General features: G+C 56.9%; 1 protein-coding gene across 1 annotated transcript; it reads right to left on the bottom strand.

The window, feature by feature from the left end:
- Window positions 1-13: 13 nt before the first annotated feature.
- Window positions 14-21,767, bottom strand: wdr81 (WD repeat domain 81). Its single transcript, XM_087977137.1, has 11 exons — window positions 21,714-21,767; window positions 16,334-19,880; window positions 15,432-15,539; window positions 14,286-14,473; window positions 13,146-13,327; window positions 12,179-12,341; window positions 10,380-10,530; window positions 8,211-8,900; window positions 7,063-7,208; window positions 6,133-6,312; window positions 14-1,883 (listed from the first exon to the last, which is right to left on the bottom strand). Exons 2-11 carry the CDS (start codon window positions 19,800-19,802, stop codon window positions 1,560-1,562), a joined length of 5,601 nt encoding a protein of 1,866 aa, XP_087833263.1. The 5' UTR covers window positions 19,803-19,880; window positions 21,714-21,767; the 3' UTR covers window positions 14-1,559.
- Between the last annotated feature and the right edge of the window lie 1,303 nt (window positions 21,768-23,070).

Raw genomic sequence — 23,070 nt, 5'->3', positions numbered from 1 at the left:
CGTTACTGTGGGATTGTAACCCGCTCCTGCCCCAGGAACGTTACTGTGGGATAGTAACTCGTTCCTGCCCCAGGAACGTTACTGTGGGATAGTAACCCGCTCCTGCCCCAGGAACGTTACTGTGGGATAGTAACCCGTTCCTGCCCCAGGAACGTTACTGTGGGATAGTAACCCGTTCCTGCCCCAGGTATGTTACTGCTGAATAGCAGCCCCTCCCCACCTCTCAGAGTGGGTACAGGAGGGGGTGAGAGAGAGGGGGCTGTGGATGGGGTGGGTACAGGGCAATGGGCAGGGAGGGGTGGGGTGGGTATGAGTGCAGAACCAACCCCCCCCCCCACCCCCCCCCAGTTGACACAAGAATGACTCCACCTTCTCCTGAAAGAGAGGGAGGGGCAGTGCACCCACACACCGACCCAGAACAAATGGGTGTCAGGTTTCCATGGAGACAGAACCCTCTCACACAGTGAGCAATTTGATATTTTAACAGTCGAGTATCTCTTTAATACCTGAAATAAACCATAGAAAACACTCAGCACCTTCCTTTTTCTGAAGACACTATGATACAGAGTGGAATAGAAGGCCATTAAAGATGTCAACACCATGTAGTGACACATTTCCCCAGTCCTGACCAAGGAGGTTACACTCCATTCAATACTCACCAACTTCCCGCTGTAATCATTGACCCCTTACCTTAAAGTCCCCTCAGGGTCAGAGATCAGACTGTCCAGGACACTACCCCTGACCTCCACCCTGGCTTATCGTCTCCTCTGTCTGTCTGCGTGACCGGTGACACAGGCCCTTATTACCCAGTGATACCTGCTCCTTCTTACCCCCCCCACTGCCCACTCTCGGCGGAGGGCAGGAAGTTTATTTCTGTAATGCCCCTCCTATCGATCATTGGGTATCTGAAGTCAGACAGACCTAGTGTGGATGCAGCATTTAAACAGAGGAAGGCTAATGCCCCATATCAGGAAGGATGGGACAGGTACATAACAGGAGCTCAAACCAGCTCCCGCTTGCTGTGAGCCATCAACCCCACCATAACCTGACACAAGCCTGTGGACTGGAGTTCAATCCTGGCAGACAGTACAGACTGAGTGTCTCGGGTAGACGATAAGTCAATGAGCGAGGGAGGGAGGGGTATCCCAGTCATTGTGTCGGATTGCAGCCTCTTAACTTTCACCTGAGCATCAACTGAACAGAAAGCACCAAGTGTAGAAGTGGGTCAGTTTTATAACCAGAGTGGAGCCCTGAAGCAACTGGCCGACAGACAGAAACTGTTCTGTTTAAAAGGAGTCTCCATATTTCCAGACTGTAAACATTCTGAAACTTTCAGAGTGGTCCTGCCCTTTCTCCAGCGCATTTCAAAATTGAAATCCAACCAGCTCCTTCACTATACAGTACATTTTAAAAACCCTCCGTGCTGGGAGGGGGGCCACTCGAGTAACTGTGCTCGTCACTGGAGGACGAGCTGAACTTCATGTTTAATAACCGAAGGGAGAGCTCAGGGCAGCAGGTCTGTGTGAAAACAGTGTGTTGTTGTTGTAGGCTCCAACAGTCTAGGCCAGAAGTCTGATCACCCCGTTATCAGATCCCAACAGGAGAAGCCGTTTTGTAGGCAGGATCCCAAGGCTGGTCAGTGTTCCACGGAAGTTCTCTGAACTCAGCTTGTTCATGGAGATCGGGAATGAGCTGTCCAGCAGCGAGTAGATCCCAATGCGATTGGCCACTGTGCCAGCTACAATCTCATTACCATGGAGATCAAATGTGTGCACAGGGTCAGAGGGTGACCGGTAATGGTGGAATGGCTTCTGGTCAGACTCTTTCCAGATGGTGAGGGAGTGGTCAGTAGACGAACTGACCAGAACATTGCTCTCTGCACTCTGAGCAAAGGGAAAACCAGAATACAGTGAGCAGCAAGATAACAATAACTACCTACATTTATTTAGCAGTAGAAAATTCCAAGAAGCTTAACCAGAACATGGCCAATAATGTCCTTTTCCCCATTGTGTTAGAGGTGTCAGTTAACCAGACGTAAGTTTGAAAGTTAGTCTTCAAACAAGGAGAAGGTTCTGGGATGAACACCCACAATTCGAACAGGTTTTAAGTCTGCCTTTTAAACATGGGCATTTCTCCGGCCTTGGCTGAAGTCGGAGTGCTGCAAGGATCCAGCAAGGGAATGGTGTTTGGTGAGACTTCCTGCTGGGACAGGCTGCTGTGTGAGGCCAGTGAACCCTGAACCCCAGGGCCTCACTGTTCTGTTTACCCTGCTGTGAAATGTTAGCCAAGATCAACACAGATCGCCCACACACTGGCCCACTGAACACAAACAAACTAAACTCCTTTAACCCTGGCCAGCCCACAACTCTTCCAACTCTACATCAGGAACCAGCAACAAAAGCCAGTGTGCTGGAGAAACTCAGCAGGTCTGGCAGCATCTGTACAGAGAGAAACAGAGTTAATGCGTCAAGTCCAGTGATTGCTCATCAGAACTGAAGGCAGCCAGGCATGGGGGAAGCACAGAAGCAGATCAAGGGATTGATGATAAGCTAGGGGAGATGTAACTGCTGAACTGATGATAACAGGAAATGTGAACATTTGAAAATGGGAACCTGGAGGGAACAGAAGCTGATGGTGTGAGGGTGGGTGATAACATGGAGGGAGGTGGTCCCACTCTGAAATTGTTAAACTTAGTGTTGGGTCATGAACACATTGCAGTACAGACATGGAAGATGAGGTGCTGTTCCTCTAGCTTGTGTTCGTGTATCCTGGTGGCACTGTAGCAGGGCTGAGACACAAGTATTGGCATGGCAACATGGTGGGGTGTCAAAGTGGCAGACAGCTGGGAGCTCAGGGTCATTATTACTGATAGAGCTTTGGTGTTTGGCAAATGATCACTCAATCTGCATTTTGTCTTCCCAGCAGAGAAGACCACATTGTGAGCAGTGAGTACAGGAGACATGCAGGTAAATTGCTGCTTCTTCTGGGGAGTGAGCCTGGGACCTGGGATAGTGAGGAGAGATATGGGCAGGTGTTGTCCAGACCTCCTCCCTGCTTTCTGTTCTGATGCAAGGTCACAGGACCCAAAGCATTAAGTCTGCTTCTCTCTCTTCAGGTGTTAACCTGCTGAGTTTCTCACTGTCTATAGTTGTGTGTTTGATTTTATTGGGAAGCAGCATCTGACAGGGGCTGCTCCGGCTTGGACAGTTTATATCCTGAGGAATTGATAATGGCCAATCACAGCAGGACTTATACACTTAATGGTAAGGTCCTGGGGAGTGTTGCTGAACAAAGAGACCTTGGAGTGCAGGTTCATAGCTCCTTGAAAGTGGAGTCGCAGGTAGATAAGATAGTGAAGAAGGCGTTTGGTATGCTTTCCTTTATTGGTCAGAGTATTGAGTACACATTGCGGCTGTACAGGACATTGGTTAGGCCACTTTTGGAATATTGTGTGCAATTCTGGTCTCCTTCCTATCGGAAAGATGTTGTGAAACTTGAAAGGGTTCAGTAAAGATTTACAAGGATGTTGCCAGGGTTGGAGGATTTGAGCTACAGGGAGAGGCTGAACAGGCTGGGGCTGTTTTCCGGAGCGTCGGAGGCTGAGGGGTGACCATATCAAAGGTTTATAAAATCATGAGGAGCATGGATTGGATAAATAGACAAGGTCTTTTCCCTGGGGTGGGGGAGTCCAGAACTAGAGGGCATAGGTTTAAGTTGAGAGGGGAAAGATATAAAATGGAGTTAAGGCATAACAGTTTCATGCAGAGGGTGGGGAGCAATGAAATGAGCTGCCAGAGGAAGTGGCGGAGGCTGGTACGATTTCAACATTTAAAAGGTATTTGGACGGGGACATTATTAGGAAGGGTTTAGGGGGACTGGATTAATTGAGGATATCTGATCTTCCATGCTGTATGACCCGATGACTATAAAATGGGCAGTGATCAATTGGCATCACACAAGATGACTGCATGATCAAACAGACCACAGTTAAATCCAAAAACACATCCTGACGTGTCTCCAGGAAAGACACCTGCAGCTTTCTCCAGAGCTGCGTAAAAATTTGACGCCAAGACCCAAAATGTGCTCTTGAATGACCTCAGGGCCATTCCGGAGGGGCAGCAGACAGGAGCAAAATGCAGAAAACTGCCCAGAAATGGCCACATCCCAGAGAGGCACTGAATCATAACTGCAACAATTTTCAATCAGTAACTAGGGCGATCGAGCCAGGATTATCACCGGTTAGGGACTCGGTAACTAGGGTGATCGGACCAGGATTACCACTGGTCAGAGAATCGGTAACTAGTGCGATCGGACCAGGATTAGCACCGGTTAGAGAATCGGTAACTAGGGCGATCGGACCAGGATTAGCACCGGTTAGAGAATCGGTAACTAGGGCGATCGGACCAGGATTAGCACCGGTTAGAGAATCGGTAACTAGGGTGATTACACAATCACACATTGGGAGGAGCGCTTGGGTCGAGTCCCTGAGGGGAAGGCGTTTCATGTCAAGCTCAGTTACAGCATCAGGTATCACAGTGACCACCAGATCAAGGGGTTCTGGGTCTGGGTCTGTGTCTGTGGGTGGGGAGGGGATTGGAAATCAGGGGATAGCCAAGGACTGAGTCAGGCTCCCATCCCAACAATCATGGGATTCTAGGCAAGGACTGGAAAACTGCTCACGTGATACCCATGTTCAAAAAAGGATGGAGGCAAAACAAGGGTAACTTTTGGCAGATTAGCCTAACATCTATTGTTGGCAAAGTGCTGGAATCAATTAAGGGAGTAATCGCAGCACATTTGGAAAATCATAATTGAATCAACAGAATTAGCATGGCTTCATGAAAGGGAAATAGTGCCTGACTGAGTTATTACAGTGTTCTCAGGAAGTCTCAGCCAGAGCCAATCAGTCGTTGAGTTGTTTTTGGACTTGCAAAAGGTTTTCATCAGGGTGCCTCACAAAACATTAAGTCAAACGATAGCAGTGCATGGTGATGTAGGTGGTGTATCGGCATGGAGAGAGAACTGGCTCATGGGCAGGAAACAGCAATAGGGTTTGGGGCTCTGGGTGACCCGTGACCAGGGGGTCCACAAGGATCAGTGCTGGGACCATAACTGGAGGTTGGAAGTGAATCCAGGGTAACCACATTGCAGGTAACATAAAAACATGTGGAAAGGCAGGTTGAGAGATGGATATAAACAGCTTAGAGTGATCAAACTTTGTGAGGAAAAAAAATGGAGTATAATTTGGGAAAATGTGAAGTTGCTCAGTTTGGGAAAGAGAACAAAAGAACAGAATATTATTTAAATAGAGAGAAACTGCAGAAAGCTGTGGTACAAAGGCACCTGGGGATAGTTGTGTATGAAACCCAGCACACAGGGACAAGCAGGTAATCAGGAAGGGTAATGGAATGGTGGTCTGTTTCCACGAGGGTTGGAGTATAAGAGTAGGGAAGTCTTACAGCAACTGTACAAGGTGGTGGGGAGACCACATCTGGAATACTGAGAGCAGTTTTGGTCCCTTATTGAAGGAAGGAAATCATTTGGTTGGCAGTAATTCAGAGAAGGATGGTCTGGAGGGATTGTCTTATGAGCAAACGCTGGGACTCCACCTGCTGTGGTTTAGGAGAATGGGAGGTGATCTCACTGAAACAGAAGCCTGACATGGGTCAACGCTGAGAGGCTGCTTCCCCTCATGGGAGAGGCTAGGACCACAGTCATAGGCACACACTCAGAATAAAAAGGCCAACAATGTAAAACAGAGATGGGGGGGAATGTCTTCTCTCAGAGGATGTCAGTCTTTGGAACTCCCTGCCACAGAGCGCTGTGGGGAGCAGAGTCACTCTGTGTGTTTAAGGCTGAGACAGAGAGAGATTCCTGATCAGTCAGGGAACCGAGGGTTTCAGGGGAAGGGCTGGAACATGGACACGAGGAATGTTGGATCAGCCATGATATTATTGAATGGCATAGCAGGCTTGAAGGGCTGAATGGCCTCCTGCTGTTCTAATGGCCTTCTTCTGCCCTGTACACTGGTCACTCAGTCCCTGGTGCACTGATCAGCCCCTCTGAGGACCCCTCAACAGCAGTTGGCCCACCCTAACATGGTTCCCACCATGTCCTCAGGGACGGACGTACCTTGAGTTGAAGGATGTCACTGTCATGGGCCTGCCACACCTTCAGGAGGAGCCCAGTGCGCGTGTCCAGCAGGTAGATATATCCAGAGGAGAACCCAACTGCAACTGAGCGGCCGGTGGGACTGACCGCTAGGCAACGGATCAGCCCAGCTGTCACACTGGTGTTCAACCGGAACTCGTGCTGCAAGACAGGGGCCCAGCACGCAACACCAATCAAACACACAGATCCCAGCAAAACTCACCCACAGCCCAGAGAGCAGACTACTACCCACAGGCAACTAACACAGTCACCGCCCCGTCATCACACTGTCACCACAAACCCCTGCAGAGGCGCTGACCCGCCGACAGTGCGGCGCTCCCTCAGCTCTGACCCTCCGACAGTGCCCACTCCCTCAGCGCTGACCCTCCGACAGTGCGGTGCTCCCTCAGCTCTGACCCTCCGACAGTGCCCACTCCCTCAGCTCTGACCCTCCGACAGTGCGGTGCTCCCTCAGCGCTGACCCTCCGACAGTGCGGTGCTCCCTCAGCGCTGACCCTCCGACAGTGCGGTGCTCCCTCAGCGCTGACCCTCCGACAGTGCGGCGCTCCCTCAGCGCTGACCCTCCGACAGTGCGGCGCTCCCTCAGCGCTGACCCTCCGACAGTGCGGCGCTCCCTCAGCGCTGACCCTCCGACAGTGCGGCACTCCCTCAGCGCTGACCCTCCGACAGTGCCCACTCCCTCAGCGTTGACCCTCCGACAGTGCCCACTCCCTCAGCACTGACCCTCCGACAGTGCGGCGCTCCCTCAGCGTTGACCCTCCGACAGTGCCCACTCCCTCAGCGCTGACCCTCCGACAGTGCCCACTCCCTCAGCACTGACCCGCCGACAGGGCCCACTCCCTCAGCACTGACCCCTGTCACTGGGTTGGTTGACCCTGTGGGTGGTTTTACCTGAAATCCGGGTTTTCTTGGATCGATGAAGTGGAGGACAGAGTCAGCTGTGGCAGTGATGAGGCTGCAGTGAGGGGCTGGCATCGAGGCAGCAGCTGTGATTGGATTCCGAGAGTCAAATGCATCAAAAACCCTGACGGTCTTCCCTGGAAAAGACAAACCAGATCATTCCAAATCCCTTTGGGAAAATTGGAATACTGTACGGAGGGTACACCTCCAGCTACCTTTCCCAGAAAGGCACCCTGCTGCCACCCACCCACCTCCAACTGAAAGCCTCCCCTCCCCCACATACCCTCCAAGACACTCCCTCCAACCCACACTATGTCTGTCTTCCTAAACCCTCTCTGAGGGGGAGTCAACACTGTCCCTGTTTGGGGGAGGGAGGGCACTGTCCCTGTTTGGGGGAGGGGGGGGGCACTGTCCCTGTTTGGGGGAGGGGGGGGCACTGTCCCTGTTTGGGGGAGGGGGGGGGGCACTGTCCCTGTTTGGGGGAGGGGGGGGGGCACTGTCCCTGTTTGGGGGGGGGGGGGGGCACTGTCCCTGTTTGGGGGAGGGGGGGGCACTGTCCCTGTTTGGGGGAGGGGGGGGCACTGTCCCTGTTTGGGGGAGGGGGGGGCACTGTCCCTGTTTGGGGGAGGGGGGGGCACTGTCCCTGTTTGGGGGAGGGGGGGGGCACTGTCCCTGTTTGGGGGAGGGGGGGGGCACTGTCCCTGTTTGGGGGAGGGGGGGGCACTGTCCCTGTTTGGGGGAGGGGGGGGGCACTGTCCCTGTTTGGGGGAGGGGGGGGGGGGCACTGTCCCTGTTTGGGGGAGGGGGGGGCACTGTCCCTGTTTGGGGGAGGGGGGGGCACTGTCCCTGTTTGGGGGAGGGGGGGGCACTGTCCCTGTTTGGGGGAGGGGGGGGCACTGTCCCTGTTTGGGGGAGGGGGGGGGGGGGGGCACTGTCCCTGTTTGGGGGAGGGGGGGGGGGCACTGTCCCTATTTGGGGGAGGGGGGGGGCACTGTCCCTATTTGGGGGAGGGGGGGCACTGTCCCTGTTTGGGGGAGGGGGGGGGGGCACTGTCCCTGTTTGGGGGAGGGGGGGGGGCACTGTCCCTGTTTGGGGGAGGGGGGGGCCTCACCGCGGGGAGGGGTCCTGCACTCTCTTACCCGTGAACTGGTCCCAGAGGTGGATGGAACCATCACAGCTGAGCACCTGCTGAAGGGCCTCCACCTGGTGGACATAGAAGACAGACTTCTTGTGCTCGGAGTAAACAAACCGCGGCTCCATCTCTCGTGTACCGTCACCGTAGTTATAGAGGGGCCACAGCCGCACTGTCTTATCACGGCTGGCACTCAGGAAGAAGTCTTCACCACTCAGACTGGCGATTGATTTGATGGTGCCCGTGTGCCCAGTGAAGGTCTGCAGCCGAATCTGATGGAAGTGGAAATGGGTATCATACTGACTCAGCCCAATCTCGTACTGCCAATACGCCAGCCAGTTCCCACACAGCATCCGGGCACTGCGGGGCAGCTCCTGTTTCAGGGCACCCCCCTCCTGGGAGCCAGCAAATACCAGGGGAGTCGGGCACTGCTTCACCTGGGCCGAGAGATGAGGCTCCAAAATACTTTCCACTGGGATCTCAATCCGATTCCCCACCGTCACACTCCCAAATGTTCCTGTTACTCCATCATCAGGCAGAGGCTGGTCATGTCCGGAGGGAGACTTCCCTGACGGGACACCTGAAGGCAGCGGGACTGCTGATTCCTGGGTCTGTGCGCTCACCGATTCCTGGAACTGGGTCATCAGCTTCCAGACGTGATGGTGATTCCGAAGGACTTTCTTAATCATCGTGTCACCTGCAAACACCAAAGAGCTTTACTCAGAGGCTGAGAAACAGAGCAGCCCCCACCCCATCGCCCTCCCCCTCCCACCGAGGGACAGAGGGTCAGGGCCGAGCCTGAGCGGCTGCTGGAATGGACCCAGAATACAGAGCACCTCCTGGCCCCTTGCGACATCAGAGATGGAGGATCAGAGACCCAGGAAATAGCTCTCTGTGCCCCACATCCCACCCAGAGAGAAGGCTCAATGGCCTCAACCCACCCCACACACACACACACACCCCCCCGCCACACACACCCACCCCCTCTCCCCCCCACCCACCCTCTCCCCCACCACCACCCCCCCTCACACACACACACACAGACTCACCACCACCCCACCCCCCCGCACACACACACACACACACCCACCCACCCCCCCGCAAACACACACACACACCCACCCCCTCTCCCCCACCACCACCACCCGCCCTCTCTCACACACACACCCTCACCACCAACCCCCCGCCCACACACCCACCCACCCCCTCTTCCCCCCCCCACACACCCCCTCACCACCACCCCCCCACCCCCACACACACACCCACCCCCTCACCACCCCCACACACACACCCTCACCACCACCCCCCCACCCCCCCGCACACACACCCTCACCACCACCCCCCCACACACACACCCACCCACCCCCTCACCACCAACCCCCCCCACACACACACCCACCCACTCCCTCACCACCACCCCCCCACCCCCCCGCACACACCCACCCACTCCCTCACCACCACCCCCCCACCCCCCCGCACACACCCACCCACCCCCTCTCCCCCCCCCACACACCCCCTCACCACCAACCCCCCGCCCACACACACACACACACCCTCACCACCACCCCCCCACCCCCCCGCACACACACCCACCCACCCCCTCACCACCACCCCCCACCCCCCCGCACACACACCCACCCACCCCCTCACCACCACCACCCACCCCCCCGCACACACACACACCCTCACCACCACCCCCCCACCCCCCCGCACACACACCCACCCACCCCCTCACCACCAACCCCCCCCACACACACACCCACCCACTCCCTCACCACCCCCCCACCCCCACACACACACCCTCACCACCACCCCCCCACCCCCCCGCACACACACCCACCCACCCCCTCACCACCAACCCCCCCCCACACACACACCCACCCACTCCCTCACCACCAACCCCCCCCCACACACACACCCACCCACTCCCTCACCACCACCCCCCCGCACACACACACCCACCCACCCCCTCACCACCAACCCCCCCCCACACACACACCCACCCACTCCCTCACCACCAACCCCCCCCCACACACACACCCACCCACTCCCTCACCACCAACCCCCCCCCACACACACACCCACCCACTCCCTCACCACCACCCCCCCGCACACACACACCCACCCACTCCCTCACCACCACCCCCCCGCACACACACACACACACACTCCTCACCAATCAGGCAGTTGAATGGGACATAGGCAGAATAAGCCATCTCCAAACTGAACACCTTCTGCAGCTCCTGGAGGGCAACCGGATCCCTGCCTGAATCCGGGCTGTCGGAGTTTCCTCTGCTTCCAGGCCTCAAATTCTCACTCACTTCCACCTGCAGAGAGAAGCAAACTCAGGGCAAACAGCCAGAGACCTGACCAGCACAAACAAATATCCACCTCATTCTCCGCACTGTGGATTCCTCCTCCCAAACATCTCAGACCAGGGTCTGCTTCGCTCCCTCAGTACCGACCCTCCGACAGGGCGGCGCTCCCTCAGCGCTGACCCTCCCACAGGGCGGCGCTCCCTCAGCGCTGACCCTCCGACAGGGCGGCGCTCCCTCAGCACTGACCCTCCGACAGGGCGGCGCTCCCTCAGCACTGACCCTCCGACAGTGCGACCCTCCCTCAGCACTGACCCTCTGACAGTGCGGCACTCCCTCAGCACTGACCCTCCGACAGTGCGGCACTCCCTCAGCACTGACCCTCCGACAGTGCGGCACTCCCTCAGCGCTGACCCTCCGACAGTGCGGCACTCCCTCAGCGCTGACCCTCCGACAGTGCGGCACTCCCTCAGCACTGACCCTCCGACAGTGCAGCACTCCCTCAGCACTGACCCTCCGACAGTGCGGCACTCCCTCAGCGCTGACCCTCCGACAGTGCGGCACTCCCTCAGCGCTGACCCTCCGACAGTGCGGCACTCCCTCAGCGCTGACCCTCCGACAGTGCGGCACTCCCTCAGCGCTGACCCTCCGACAGTGCGGCACTCCCTCAGCGCTGACCCTCCGACAGTGCGGCACTCCCTCAGCGCTGACCCTCCGACAGTGCGGCACTCCCTCAGCGCTGACCCTCCCACAGGGCGGCGCTCCCTCAGCACTGACCCTCCCACAGGGCGGCGCTCCCTCAGCACTGACCCTCCGACAGGGCGGCGCTCCCTCAGCACTGACCCTCCCACAGGGCGGCGCTCCCTCAGCACTGACCCTCCGACAGGGCGGCGCTCCCTCAGCACTGACCCTCCGACAGGGCGGCGCTCCCTCAGCACTGACCCTCCGACAGGGCGGCGCTCCCTCAGCACTGACCCTCCGACAGGGCGGCGCTCCCTCAGCACTGACCCTCCGACAGGGCGGCGCTCCCTCAGCACTGACCCTCCGACAGGGCGGCGCTCCCTCAGCACTGACCCTCCGACAGGGCGGCGCTCCCTCAGCACTGACCCTCCGACAGGGCGGCACTCCCTCAGCACTGACCCTCCGACAGGGCGGCACTCCCTCAGCACTGACCCTCCGACAGTGCGGCACTCCCTCAGCGCTGACCCTCCGACAGTGCGGCACTCCCTCAGCACTGACCCTCCGACAGTGCGACCCTCCCTCAGCACTGACCCTCCGACAGTGCGGCGCTCCCTCAGCACTGACCCTCCGACAGTGCGGCACTTCCTCAGCGCTGACCCTCCGACAGTGCGGCACTCCCTCAGCACTGACCCTCCGACAGTGCGGCACTCCCTCAGCACTGACCCTCCCACAGGGCGGCGCTCCCTCAGCGCTGACCCTCCGACAGTGCGGCACTCCCTCAGCACTGACCCTCCGACAGTGCGGCGCTCCCTCAGCACTGACCCTCCGACAGTGCGGCGCTCCCTCAGCACTGCAGTGATTGTTAATATTTCCTGTCAGTGTGGGGTTGGGATCACATATCTCTGAAGCTGTGGATTCCACTGACGTAGAGCTTGAAACTGTCTGACAGGGAGAGTATCTGAAGTTGTGAGGGACCTACCTGCTCTACATCAGGAGGGACTGAGAATCCTTCAAAGAATCGACAGAGAGTCTCACTCATGTGCTGGATCACCATCTCCTGTCCAATCCTCAGGCACACCAGCACGATCAGACTGAGGGTCTTCACACAGAGCACAGAGCGAGCCTGGGCCCCACTCGGGAAACTGAGACACACACACAGAGACACATGGTTACATACACCCTGCCCAACTGAGAATTGCAGCCACGGAGGAACACCTCCAACACCTTCCAACCAAATTAAAACAATCCAGAGCACCTTCACTGGCAGAAGCTGACTGGATACAGGGTGCCAAGTCAGGTGGGTATTGTCCCAGGGGTAGGACAAGGTGAGAAACAGAGACAGCTCCCTTAACTCTTTGAAGCCACAGTGACACTGTCCCCATCAAATTTCCCCCAGTTTTCTCTGCAGGAAAGCCCCTCCCCTGGCTCCTGTGCTCACTAGAACGTGGTGGGGTTCAGGTCTGCTGGGTACAGCAGTGAATATCTGCTCAGTGTGCATGGCTGCAGGGAAATGGTCAGGTTTACCTCTGTCTCTCTCAGTGAAACCACTTGTGTGTCTGCATGGGGTGGCAGTGAGAGGGTGAGGGATGGGGGAGATTGGTGGGTGTGGGTGCCTGTTCTTGGGTCGGGGGTGGAGGGGCGAGGAAGATATTCTAGTTTATCTGTGCACCGTGTCTGTCTCTCTGAAGCTGTGTGTGTGTGTGTGTGTGTGTGTGTGTGTGTGTGTGTGTATGAGCTGATGTGTGTTGTCAGGGTCTGGAGGCGCGGGGTTGGATATGAGCTGTTGTCTGTCAGGTGGGGTGGGCCAGGGTTGGGAGAGAAATTTTCTGGTTTACTTCTGCACCAAGTCTCTGTCTCTTCTCTCACTTACAGACACAGAAGCCATGTTGCAGGTTCAGGGACATTCCCAGGATTGAGGGAGACAGAGTCTCAGAGCCTCGGCCTACCTGGTGTACGGTGATGTCAGGGCATCCAGCACTGGGAGAAGTACTTCCTGGTTAATCTTGGGCAGCACATCCATTAAGGTGGTGTCCGACAGGTAAACAATGATCTTCTGCATCAGGACCACTCCAGACAGTAACCCTGCCTCCTTCCGACTGTTTAACCTCCAGCTGTTACCAGGGCCAACCTGCAGGGTCAGAGGTCAGGTCAGTAGGAAGCCAGCCTGTTCCAGCTGCTCTATCCCTCCAAATGATGGGGGGGGCGAGGGGGGGGGTTGTGTGTGCATGTGCCTGAGAGTCCCTCACCGCTGGGGGTGGGGGCACGTTGGCTGGTAATGAGCTACACTTTGTTTCTTCAAACCCTGGCCATCCAACACATCAAAAGGCAGGTCAGAGGTGACCCAGATGCAAACATACGGACAGATTAGGCCATTCGATCTGTCCAGCCTGAGCTGCTAGTCAAGGAGATCATAGTTGACTCGATTGTGACCTGGGTGGAAGGGGAGGTAAAGGTCAGCCTGGGGGAAATCAATACCTGCTGGTTGGGACCCTTAGGAGTGGACGATGGGCTGTTTTTGGTAGCAGGCCATGTGACAAAAGGCCTGGTGTGTGGGCGGCAGGGGGTTGGGGGTGGGGTTAAGGACATGGGGCAAGGTGCTCAGGATTTAAAATGATTTAACTTGATATTGAAAGCTGAAGAGTTTCCAAGTGGAAAATGAGGTGCTGTTTGTCCAGCTTTTGCTGAGTTTCACTGGAGAACTGCAGTAAGACTGAGCCAGAGATATTGGCCAGATCAGACTGAATTCAAACAGAAGAGCTCCTCTGAAGCCCCACGTGAGGTTTCACATTACTGAGTGTGCGATATAAACAAACGTTGTTGTTGAGCGCCTCAGTGACATGAAAGAATTTGTTGCTGCAAAGTTCCTACATTCACAAGGACAGAGTTGAGAACTGAAAGGACATTTGCAGCCCCTTGGATGTGCCTTGTGAAACTGCTCCCAAAGGAAACAGTTTTCCATTAAAAAAAAAACCCAAACACTCAACAAATCAGAAAGCTGCTCACTCAGTAATCTCACAAAAGTGGACTTGGGTAACTTCAGGGTTTTGTTAAGCTAACAGCTGAAAAGCTTGTGACAGTGAGCTTACCAGGTAGACAACGTAGGTGAGACACTGGTATGTAAGCACGGGCTCCCCATACAGCTGGGCCACATACATCAGGCATTCGAGGACTGGTCTCGCTGTCAGATCTCCCAGCACCATCCGACACTCACAGATATTCCCCACATCATCGACATCATCATCATCAGGCAACACAAAGTGATGCTGCTCGGAACCTGCAACCAGGGGAATTCAGATTAATTCCATTCACTTCCACTGCAAGTAGAGGCAAAATTTAAACTTTAGAGGAATATCTTTGTCTCTGTTACAAATCCCACCATCCACAGTCTCCACACCCCCAAACCCCTGCCCTAGACACGTGTGACAAAAGACTGCAGAATTCTAAGCTGCAGAGGGATCTGGGAGTTCTAGAGTTGGAGTGACAACAGATAGTATCCAGGTACAGCACGTAATCAGGAAGGCCAATGGGATGCTACCCTTTAGTACGTGAGGAATTGAATATAAAGGTAAGGATTCCTTGCTGCAGCTCCACAGGGAATTGGTTGAGACCACATCTCGAATACTGTGTGCGGTTTCGGTCTCTATTGAAGGAAGGGTGTAATTGTGTGGGAGCTGGTCCAGAGGAGGTTTCCTGGATTGATCCCTGGAATGAGCGTGTTGTTTTTCGGGGAAAGGTTGGATACAGTGGGCTCGTTCCTGCTGCAGTTTGGAAAGGTGGGGTGGAAGGGATTGTGGGGGATGGATTAGATCCGGAAAGGTCTCACCAAGGGGATTGTGGGAAGGTTGTTTCCCCATGTGGGTCAGTCCTGAACAGAGGAGGGAAGGGGGGGGAGCACTGGCTTAATATGAAGGGTCATCCTTTTAGGGCAGGGTGGGGGGAATGTGTTCATCTCAGAGGGTGGGGGACTTTGGAACACACTGCCTCATTGTTGGGGGGGGGGGAGGGGGGTCAGTGAGTATTTTTAAGGTGTTGTTTACAGATTACTGTTAGGAATGAGAATCCAGGATTATTTTGAAATAGATGGGAATATGGGATTTGAAAGATAAGCATCAGCCAATTGCACTGAAAGGGAGAGCAGGCTGGAGGGGCCAAATGGCCTGCACCTGTTTGTTTGTGGAAATGAAGGCGCAAGGCCAGTGTGAATCAGGCAGGACCACAAAGGATCACTTTACCCAGGTAGCAGCTTGTCAGCAGTCGCAGGAGATGACGAACGATGTAGCGGGAGCTCAGCGTGGGTCCCAGCTTCGCGGTCAACCACTTCACCATCTTACACGCAGTATCTGCATGGCAACAAACCAACCAATCAGCTTCAGGAAGCAACAACAGGTCACAATGAACCACCACCACCCCTCTGTGGTCTCTCACCCTGAGTCAAACCCTGCTCGTCAGCACCCCCAAGGCACTCCCCAACTGGAAGCAATACCAGCCCCCACCCTCCTGGGGGCACTCGCTAGGTCAAACCAACACCTGCCCCCTCTCCAGACTTTGATTTATCCCTCACTCACTTCCTCCCTCCCCCCAAACCCACCTCCAGGCTCAGCCCTCGCACCCTCACTCCCCCCAAACCCAGCCCTCGCGTCCTCCCTCCCTCCAAACCCACCCCCAGGCTCAGCCCTCGCACCCTCCCTCCCCCCAAACCCACCCCCAAACCCAGCCCTCGCGCCTTCCCTCCCCCAAAGCCACCCCCAGGTTCAGACCTCGCGCCCTCCCTCCCCCCCAGGCTCAGCCCTCGCGCCCTCCCTCCCCCCCAGGCTCAGCCCTCGCACCCTCCCTCCCCCCAAGGCTCAGCCCTCGCACCCTCCCTCCCCCCAAGGCTCAGCCCTCGCACCCTCCCTCCCCCCAAACCCACCCCCAAACCCAGCCCTCGCGCCTTCCCTCCCCTAAAGTCACCCCCAGGCTCAGCCCTCGCACCCTCCCCCAAGGCTCAGCCCTCGCGCGCACCCTCCCTCCCTCCAAACCCAGCCCACCCTCGCACCCTCCCTCCCCCCAGGCTCAGGCCTCACTCCCTCCCTCCCCAAACCCAGTCTCTGGGATGGGATGGCCTGTGTTGGTCCATGGCGGTGCTGCCCCTTACCAAACAGGATCTTCTGCTCCTTCCCTTCACTCAGCAACTCTTCCTCATCCACATCATCCTCCTTTGGGATGGCTTCCCTTTCCCTGGGATCAGGCAGAGAGCAGAAGACTGTTTCCTCAGGAGCTGCTTCCTCCTCGTCCCCCACCCCCTGTTCCTCCTCTTCCTCGTCATCCCTGGGCTGTAGGAGGACACCCTCGGCCAGTTTGAGATCCTGATGGCTGTCCATCGAGCGGAGGCTCAGCCTGTCCTTAGAGTCTGAGTCGGTGCCTCTGTCCTCAGCCGAGGAGTCACTGTTACTGCTCTTGTTGCTCAGCTTCCCCAGGCTGAGCAACTCCTGTTCCTGGTCGCTCAGGAAGATTCCATTCTGGAAGTCCTCGTTCTCAGTCAGCTCAGCCTGGTCACTGAAGCTGATGCCTGAGGAGAAGTCGATGAAATTGGATGAGTCGCATGGTCCTGCAGCCTTCAGCTCAGAGCTGGAGTAGGAGGCTGGCATGTCTGACACACCTTCCTCATCCTCCCCGGCTCCATCGAGCACCCGGTCTTCCTCAGGCCCTTCCTGCCCAGTCAGGACCTGCAGGATATGGGGCAGCAGGCTGTTCAGGAAAGACTGCAAGCCGAGCCGCACTATCAGCTGAACAACAAAACAATCTGTGTACAGGTAGAAACGGCTACAGACATAGCCGGGTTTCTCGTAGACACCCACCAGGGGCTTCAACAGATAACGGTTGGTATTGCGAGGTCCCAAAGCACGGGAAATGGGCTCAAAGAAATACCAGGCAGTGTAGACAGCTGTCAAATCACTGGACATGAGGGTGAGGACAAAGGGCAGGAGAATCTCCAGACCCTCTGGCTGCATCTGCTCCAGGAGTTTATCTAACTGTTGCCAGAGAGAGAAGACAAAATCGCGGCCCTGGTCTCCATCTTCAGACCAGTGTGAATAGTAAGTGCAGACAAACTTGTGAAGAGCGCTGAAGTAACGAGGGAAGGGGATGGTGGGGCAGCAGGGACTGAGCAGCTGGGTGGGGCTGGGGGGTGGTAACCCCTCACAGACAGCCCGATACTTAAACAAGCGGCTCCAATCAGCAGGGCTTTGAGTCTTCAGTAACTCTTCAGGGCTGTCGTGAAGCTGCAGTAACGTCGAGACAGCGTGTTGGAGCGGAGCAGCGATCTCTCTCATGTGGTGGGGACACAGTTTCCGCACAGCCAGAAAACGATCCCACAGAGGGGTGTCTGGTGCCTGAGCTCGCAGCCGCTGAGCAAAGAAGATTTCCGCAATGAGGATCCCAAATGCCTGCATGTCTCTCTGCACAAACTGGGAGAAGGATGGCTGGGGAGCATGATGCTGGAATACAATCTCCGGCAACTCACTGTACAACCCGCGCAGCAGGAAGTTGTCGAGCTTCTCCAGTTCCTCCAGAGGCTGCAGAGGATTGAAACCCTCAGGAAGGTGGATCTTGGCCTCGAGGAGCTCACGAGAAGCTGTGCCTCGGTTACGATTCCCTCGGCTGCTGAGAGCTCGGGGATCTGCCATCGACAGGTTACAGGCAGAGGAAGGAGGCAAGTGCTCTGAAGGCTTACCTGAGGCAGCCAGGGAATCCAGTGCCTCTGTCCCCTCCTCCAGATCCTCCTCCTTCAAACAATCACCTGGCCCCTGCCCCTCTGAGCCCACAGACTCCACCACCAGACCATCCACCACATCCACTGGCTGGCTCCCTGCTGCCTCCTTCAGGCTGATGGGCGGTGCAGACTCTGGTGGGGCACAGCTGCCCCTGAACAGCCGAGGGGGGTGTGGCTGGTCAAAGAGCTGCACCACCCCATAGTTAGTCAGGTGGGTGTGACTGTCCACGAGGGGCAGACAAACGTTCTTGGCTTTCACCGCTTCCTTGCCGCTCAGTTTGTAGCCAAAGGTCAGATCGATCCAATGGTGCAGATTGGCAGAGACCTCCTTCGACTCAAGCAGCTGGTGGTGGATATCAATGAACTCCTGGTAGGAGCTGCACCAGGCTGGAATATCCAGGTCCGGCATGTCAGGATGGATGGATTGGAAGATGGTGGGATCCGTGTAAAATTCGGGGATACATTCGTCTGGGGTCCAGGATTGCATCCGTTCCATGCTGGCAGGATATTCATTGGCTTCCCACTGGGATCGGACATGACTGCAGAGGACAGAGCGCGGAGTCCGGCGAGCTTTGTAAACGTAGAAGGTGATATCAGAGAGGACATCTGAAATGTGGTGGGGGACATGCAGCTGATCTGCAGCTTGGCCTCCCGCCACGAAAGCTTCCTTGGTCATCTCGTAGGTGAAATCCAGCTGCTTGTCTCCCTTGTTGAGCCGGAATTTGGATTTGCGAAGGTCCCGGAATTTTCCGTAAGGGACTGTGAAGTCCACCACCCAGGGCAGGACGGGGTGATAGTTGGGGTCACCAGCTCTGCGGCCTGCCAGTCTGTTGAGTACCATCAGGTAGGTGAAGTTGCTAATCCGCCCATGAACCCAGTCAGTGAGGAGTGCTGACAGTGAGGACTCATTCAGCTGCTCACTGAAGGCTTCCCGGTCGCTGCCCTGGTCACCAGCCTCTTCCCCGGTCAGCTCTCCGGCCTCTGGCCTCTCATAGTCAGACAGGTTGAGCTGCAGCTGGACATGGAGTCTCTCATCCAGCTTGAGGTGAGTCAGGGACAAGCTGCCACAGGCCAGCCCCTCGCAGTGAGCAGCCTGCATGGCTTGGAGAACTTGGTACAGGAGAAAGAGCACCTTGGCATGACTATTAGCCAGCTTGGCAGGGCTGTAGGTAACCACATCCCGGAGTGAATACTGACAGAAGGGTTGGATCACATACAGGAACTGGCCTGACTCCAGCAGGGCCTCAACGGGAAGCAGATTAGGCTGTGGCTCCCGACTGATGGCTGCTGGAGAAGGTCCAGGCTCTCGCCCAGAGTCTCCACCGATCCAGATGAAGCTGCAGCCGTACACCCGGCTGAGAGCTGCCTTCAGAGCCTGGAGGTAGCAGGCCTCAGGCTTCTCCCGAGGAGCTGCAGCAGCAGGCCCCAGCGATTGGCCCTGGCTTGTCTGCCAGAGATTCTGGTAATTCTGTTCAGCCACATGCTGCATGAAGCCAGAGACAGAGCTCAGATCCGGGCTGCTGGCTCCTCTCCCTACTCCACCTGAGCAGCTGGTCACACAGCAGAGATCCGGGCCCACACGGTAGGCCAGGCGTGCCTTTCTCAGGACCTGGAGGGAGACACGTGTCCAGCCGGCAGGCAGCTTGCTGACTGATGGCTGCAGAAAGCTTGTCACCTCAGCATCACTGAGGCCCTCAGGTCTGGGACAGCAGCTTGGTAGCACTTTCCTCTCCTTCAGACTGCCCAGCCACTTGGTGGGCACATAGGCCACCAGCGAGCACCCTTCACCAGGCCCCAGCTGTCTACGCTCAATGGCCAGCTCCTTCTCCACACATCCAACCAGAGCATCCATTGTCCTGGCCTGATGCAGGGCATCGACGGGCAGCAGCAGCAGGTCCTTGCAGCCTCCCACTGCTCGGCAGAACCACACCTTCAAAACAAACAACACCAGAACAAAACTCAATAAAAACTAATTCCCCGAGCCTGAAAACAACACTAAACTTGGACAAATACTGAACTGCCTCAGAGCCAATTATATCAGAGTCAACACCTGCCTGTACTCACACACAGATCCAAAAAAACAGGAATAATCAGAGAATTTTCAGGAGAGCAGATTTAACTTCACCCTCCCCATCAAACACTCCCAGGACAGGGACAGCACGGGGTTAGATACAGAGTAAAGCTCCCTCTACACTGTCTCTCTCCCCCCCCCATCAAATACACCCAGGACTGGGACAGCACGGGGTTAGATACAGAGTAAAACTCCCTCTACACTGTCTCTCTCCCCCCACCCCCCCCCCATCAAATACACCCAGGACTGGGACAGCATGGGGTTAAATACAGAGTAAAGCTCTCTCTACACGGTCCCCCATCAAACACTCCCAGGACAGGGACAGCACAGGGTTAGATACAGAGTAAAGCTCCCTCTACACTGTTGAAACTTTATTGCTGGAACAGCACAGCAGGTCAGGCAGCATCCAGGGAACAGGAGATTCGACGTTTCGGGCACAGGCCCTTCTTCAGGAATCCTGTGCCTGTGCCTGTGCCCGAAACGTCGAATCTCCTGTTCCCTGGATGCTGCCTGACTTGCTGTGCTGTTCCAGCAATAAAGTTTCAACTTTGATCTTGAGCATCTGCAGACCTCACTTTTCCCTCTACACTGTCCCCATCAAACACTCCCAGGACAGGGACAGCACGGGGTTAGATACAGAGTAAAGCTCCCTCTACACTGTCCCCCATCAAACACTCCCAGGACAGGGACAGCACGGGGTTAGATACAGAGTAAAGCTCCCTCTACACTGTCCCCATCAAACACTCCCAGGACAGGGACAGCACAGGGTTAGATACAGAGTAAAGTTCCCTCTACACTGTCCCCATCAAACACACCCAGGACAGGGACAGCACGGGGATAGATACAGTGTAAAGCTCCCTCTACACTGTCCCCCATCAAACACTCCCAGGACAGGGACAGCACAGGGTTAGATACAGAGTAAAGCTCCCTCTACACTGTCCCCATCAAACACTCCCAGGACAGGGACAGCACAGGGTTAGATACAGAGTAAAGCTTCCTCTACACTGTCACCCATCAAACACTCCCAGGACAGGGACAGCATGGGGTTAGATACAGAGTAAAGCTCCCTCTACACTGTCCCCCTCATCAAACACCCCCAGGACAGTGACAGCACAGGGTTAGATACAGAGTAAAGCTCCCTCTACACTGTCCCCATCAAACACTCCCAGGAGAGGGACAGCACGGGGTTAGATACAGAGTAAAGCTCCCTCTACACTGTCCCCATCAAACACTCCCAGGACAGGGACAGCACGGGGATAGATACAGTGTAAAGCTCCCTCTACACTGTCCCTATCAAACACTCGCAGGACAGGGACAGCACGGGGATAGATACAGTGTAAAGCTCCCTCTACACTGTCCCCATCAAACACTCCCAGGACAGGGACAGCACGGGGATAGATACAGTGTAAAGCTCCCTCTACACTGTCCCTATCAAACACTCGCAGGACAGGGACAGCACGGGGATAGATACAGTGTAAAGCTCCCTCTACACTGTCCCCATCAAACACTCCCAGGACAGGGACAGCACGGGGATAGATACAGTGTAAAGCTCCCTCTACACTGTTTCCCATCTAACACTCGCAGGACAGGGACAGCACGGGGCCAGAGTCAGTGTAAAGCTCCCTCTGCACTGTCGTGTCTCTGGGCCCTGGGGGATATTGGGGTAGGAGCAGAGACCGGGCTCACACTCACCTCCCGCCCCGCTCCGTCTGCAACAGAACCACCACCGAGCGGAGTCAGCTGACCAGTCACATGACTCACCGTGTGGATACATTCTGGCACGTGACCAGGAAACAGCCAGACGAAGGGGCGGGGCTACCACCCGATCACACTCCAACTATCGAGCGCACACTTCCCCACCCCCCCCGGGGACACAACCCCCCCCAACACACCACCCCCCGGGGACACAACACCCCCCCCCCCCGGGGACAGTAAACACCCCCCAACACACAACCCCTCCCCCGGGGACACAACCCCCCCCAACACACCCCCCCCGGGGACACAACCCCCCCCAACACACCCCCCCCCGGGGACACAACCCCCCCCAACACACCCCCCCCCGGGGACACAACCCCCCCCAACACACCCCCCCCGGGGACACAACCCCCCCCAACACACCACCCCCCGGGGACACAACACCCCCCCCCCCCCGGGGACAGTAAACACCCCCCAACACACAACCCCTCCCCCGGGGACACAACCCCCCCCCCAACACACACACACAGACCCCACACCCCCCCCGGGGACACAACCCCCCCCAACACCCCCCCCCCCAGGGTACACAACCCCCCTCCCCACACACAGACCCCACACCCCCCCCGGGGACAGTAAACACCCCCCAACACCCCCCCCCCCGGGGACACAACCCCCCCAACACCCCCCCCCCCGGGTACACAACCCCCCTCCCCACACACAGACCCCACCCCCCCCCCGGGGACAGTAAACACCCCCCAACACACAACCCCTCCCCCGGGGACACAACCCCCCCCAACAAACCCCCCCCCCCCCCGGGGACAGAACCCCCCCAACACACACACCCCCCCCCCCCGGGGACACAACCCCCCCCAACACACACACACACACAGACCCCACACCCCTCCGGGGACACAACCCCCCCCAACACACACCCCCCCCCCAGGGACACAACCCCCCTCCCCACACACAGACCCCACACCCCCCCCGGGGACAGAACCCCCCCAACACACACCCCCCCCCGGGGACATAACCCCCTTCCCCACACACAGACCCCACACCCCCCCCCGGGGACAGTAAACCCCCACACACACAACCCCTCCCCCGGGGACACAACCCCCCCCAACAAACCCCCCCCCCCCCCCCGGGGACAGAACCCCCCCAACACACACACACACCCCCCCCGGGGACACAACCCCCCCCAACACACACACACACACAGACCCCACACCCCCCCGGGGACACAACCCCCCCCAACACACACCCCCCCCCCCCCGGGGACACAACCCCCCTCCCCACACACAGACCCCACACCCCCCCCGGGGACAGAACCCCCCCAACACCCCCCCCCCCCCGG

This window comes from Chiloscyllium plagiosum, unplaced genomic scaffold (genome assembly GCF_037043375.1).
Source record: "Chiloscyllium plagiosum isolate Xiang-an unplaced genomic scaffold, Cpla_swu_hap1 HiC_scaffold_31, whole genome shotgun sequence".
Classification (NCBI taxonomy): Eukaryota; Metazoa; Chordata; class Chondrichthyes; order Orectolobiformes; family Hemiscylliidae; genus Chiloscyllium; species Chiloscyllium plagiosum.
This window is presented reverse-complemented; position numbering and strand designations above follow the sequence as displayed.

What these genes read in the sequence shown, in the direction of transcription:
- wdr81 (XM_087977137.1), bottom strand. Translation starts at nt 19,802, where the DNA reads ATGGATGCTCTGGTTGGATGTGTGGAGAAGGAGCTGGCCATTGAGCGT. An exon ending in GGAGCAGAAGATCCTGTTTG is followed by an intron (nt 15,540 to 16,333) that starts GTAAGGGGCAGC and finishes GTTGCCATGCAG; the next exon opens with ATACTGCGTGTAAGATGGTG. An exon ending in GTGACATCCTTCAACTCAAG is followed by an intron (nt 1,884 to 6,132) that starts GTACGTCCGTCC and finishes CCCTTTGCTCAG; the next exon opens with AGTGCAGAGAGCAATGTTCT.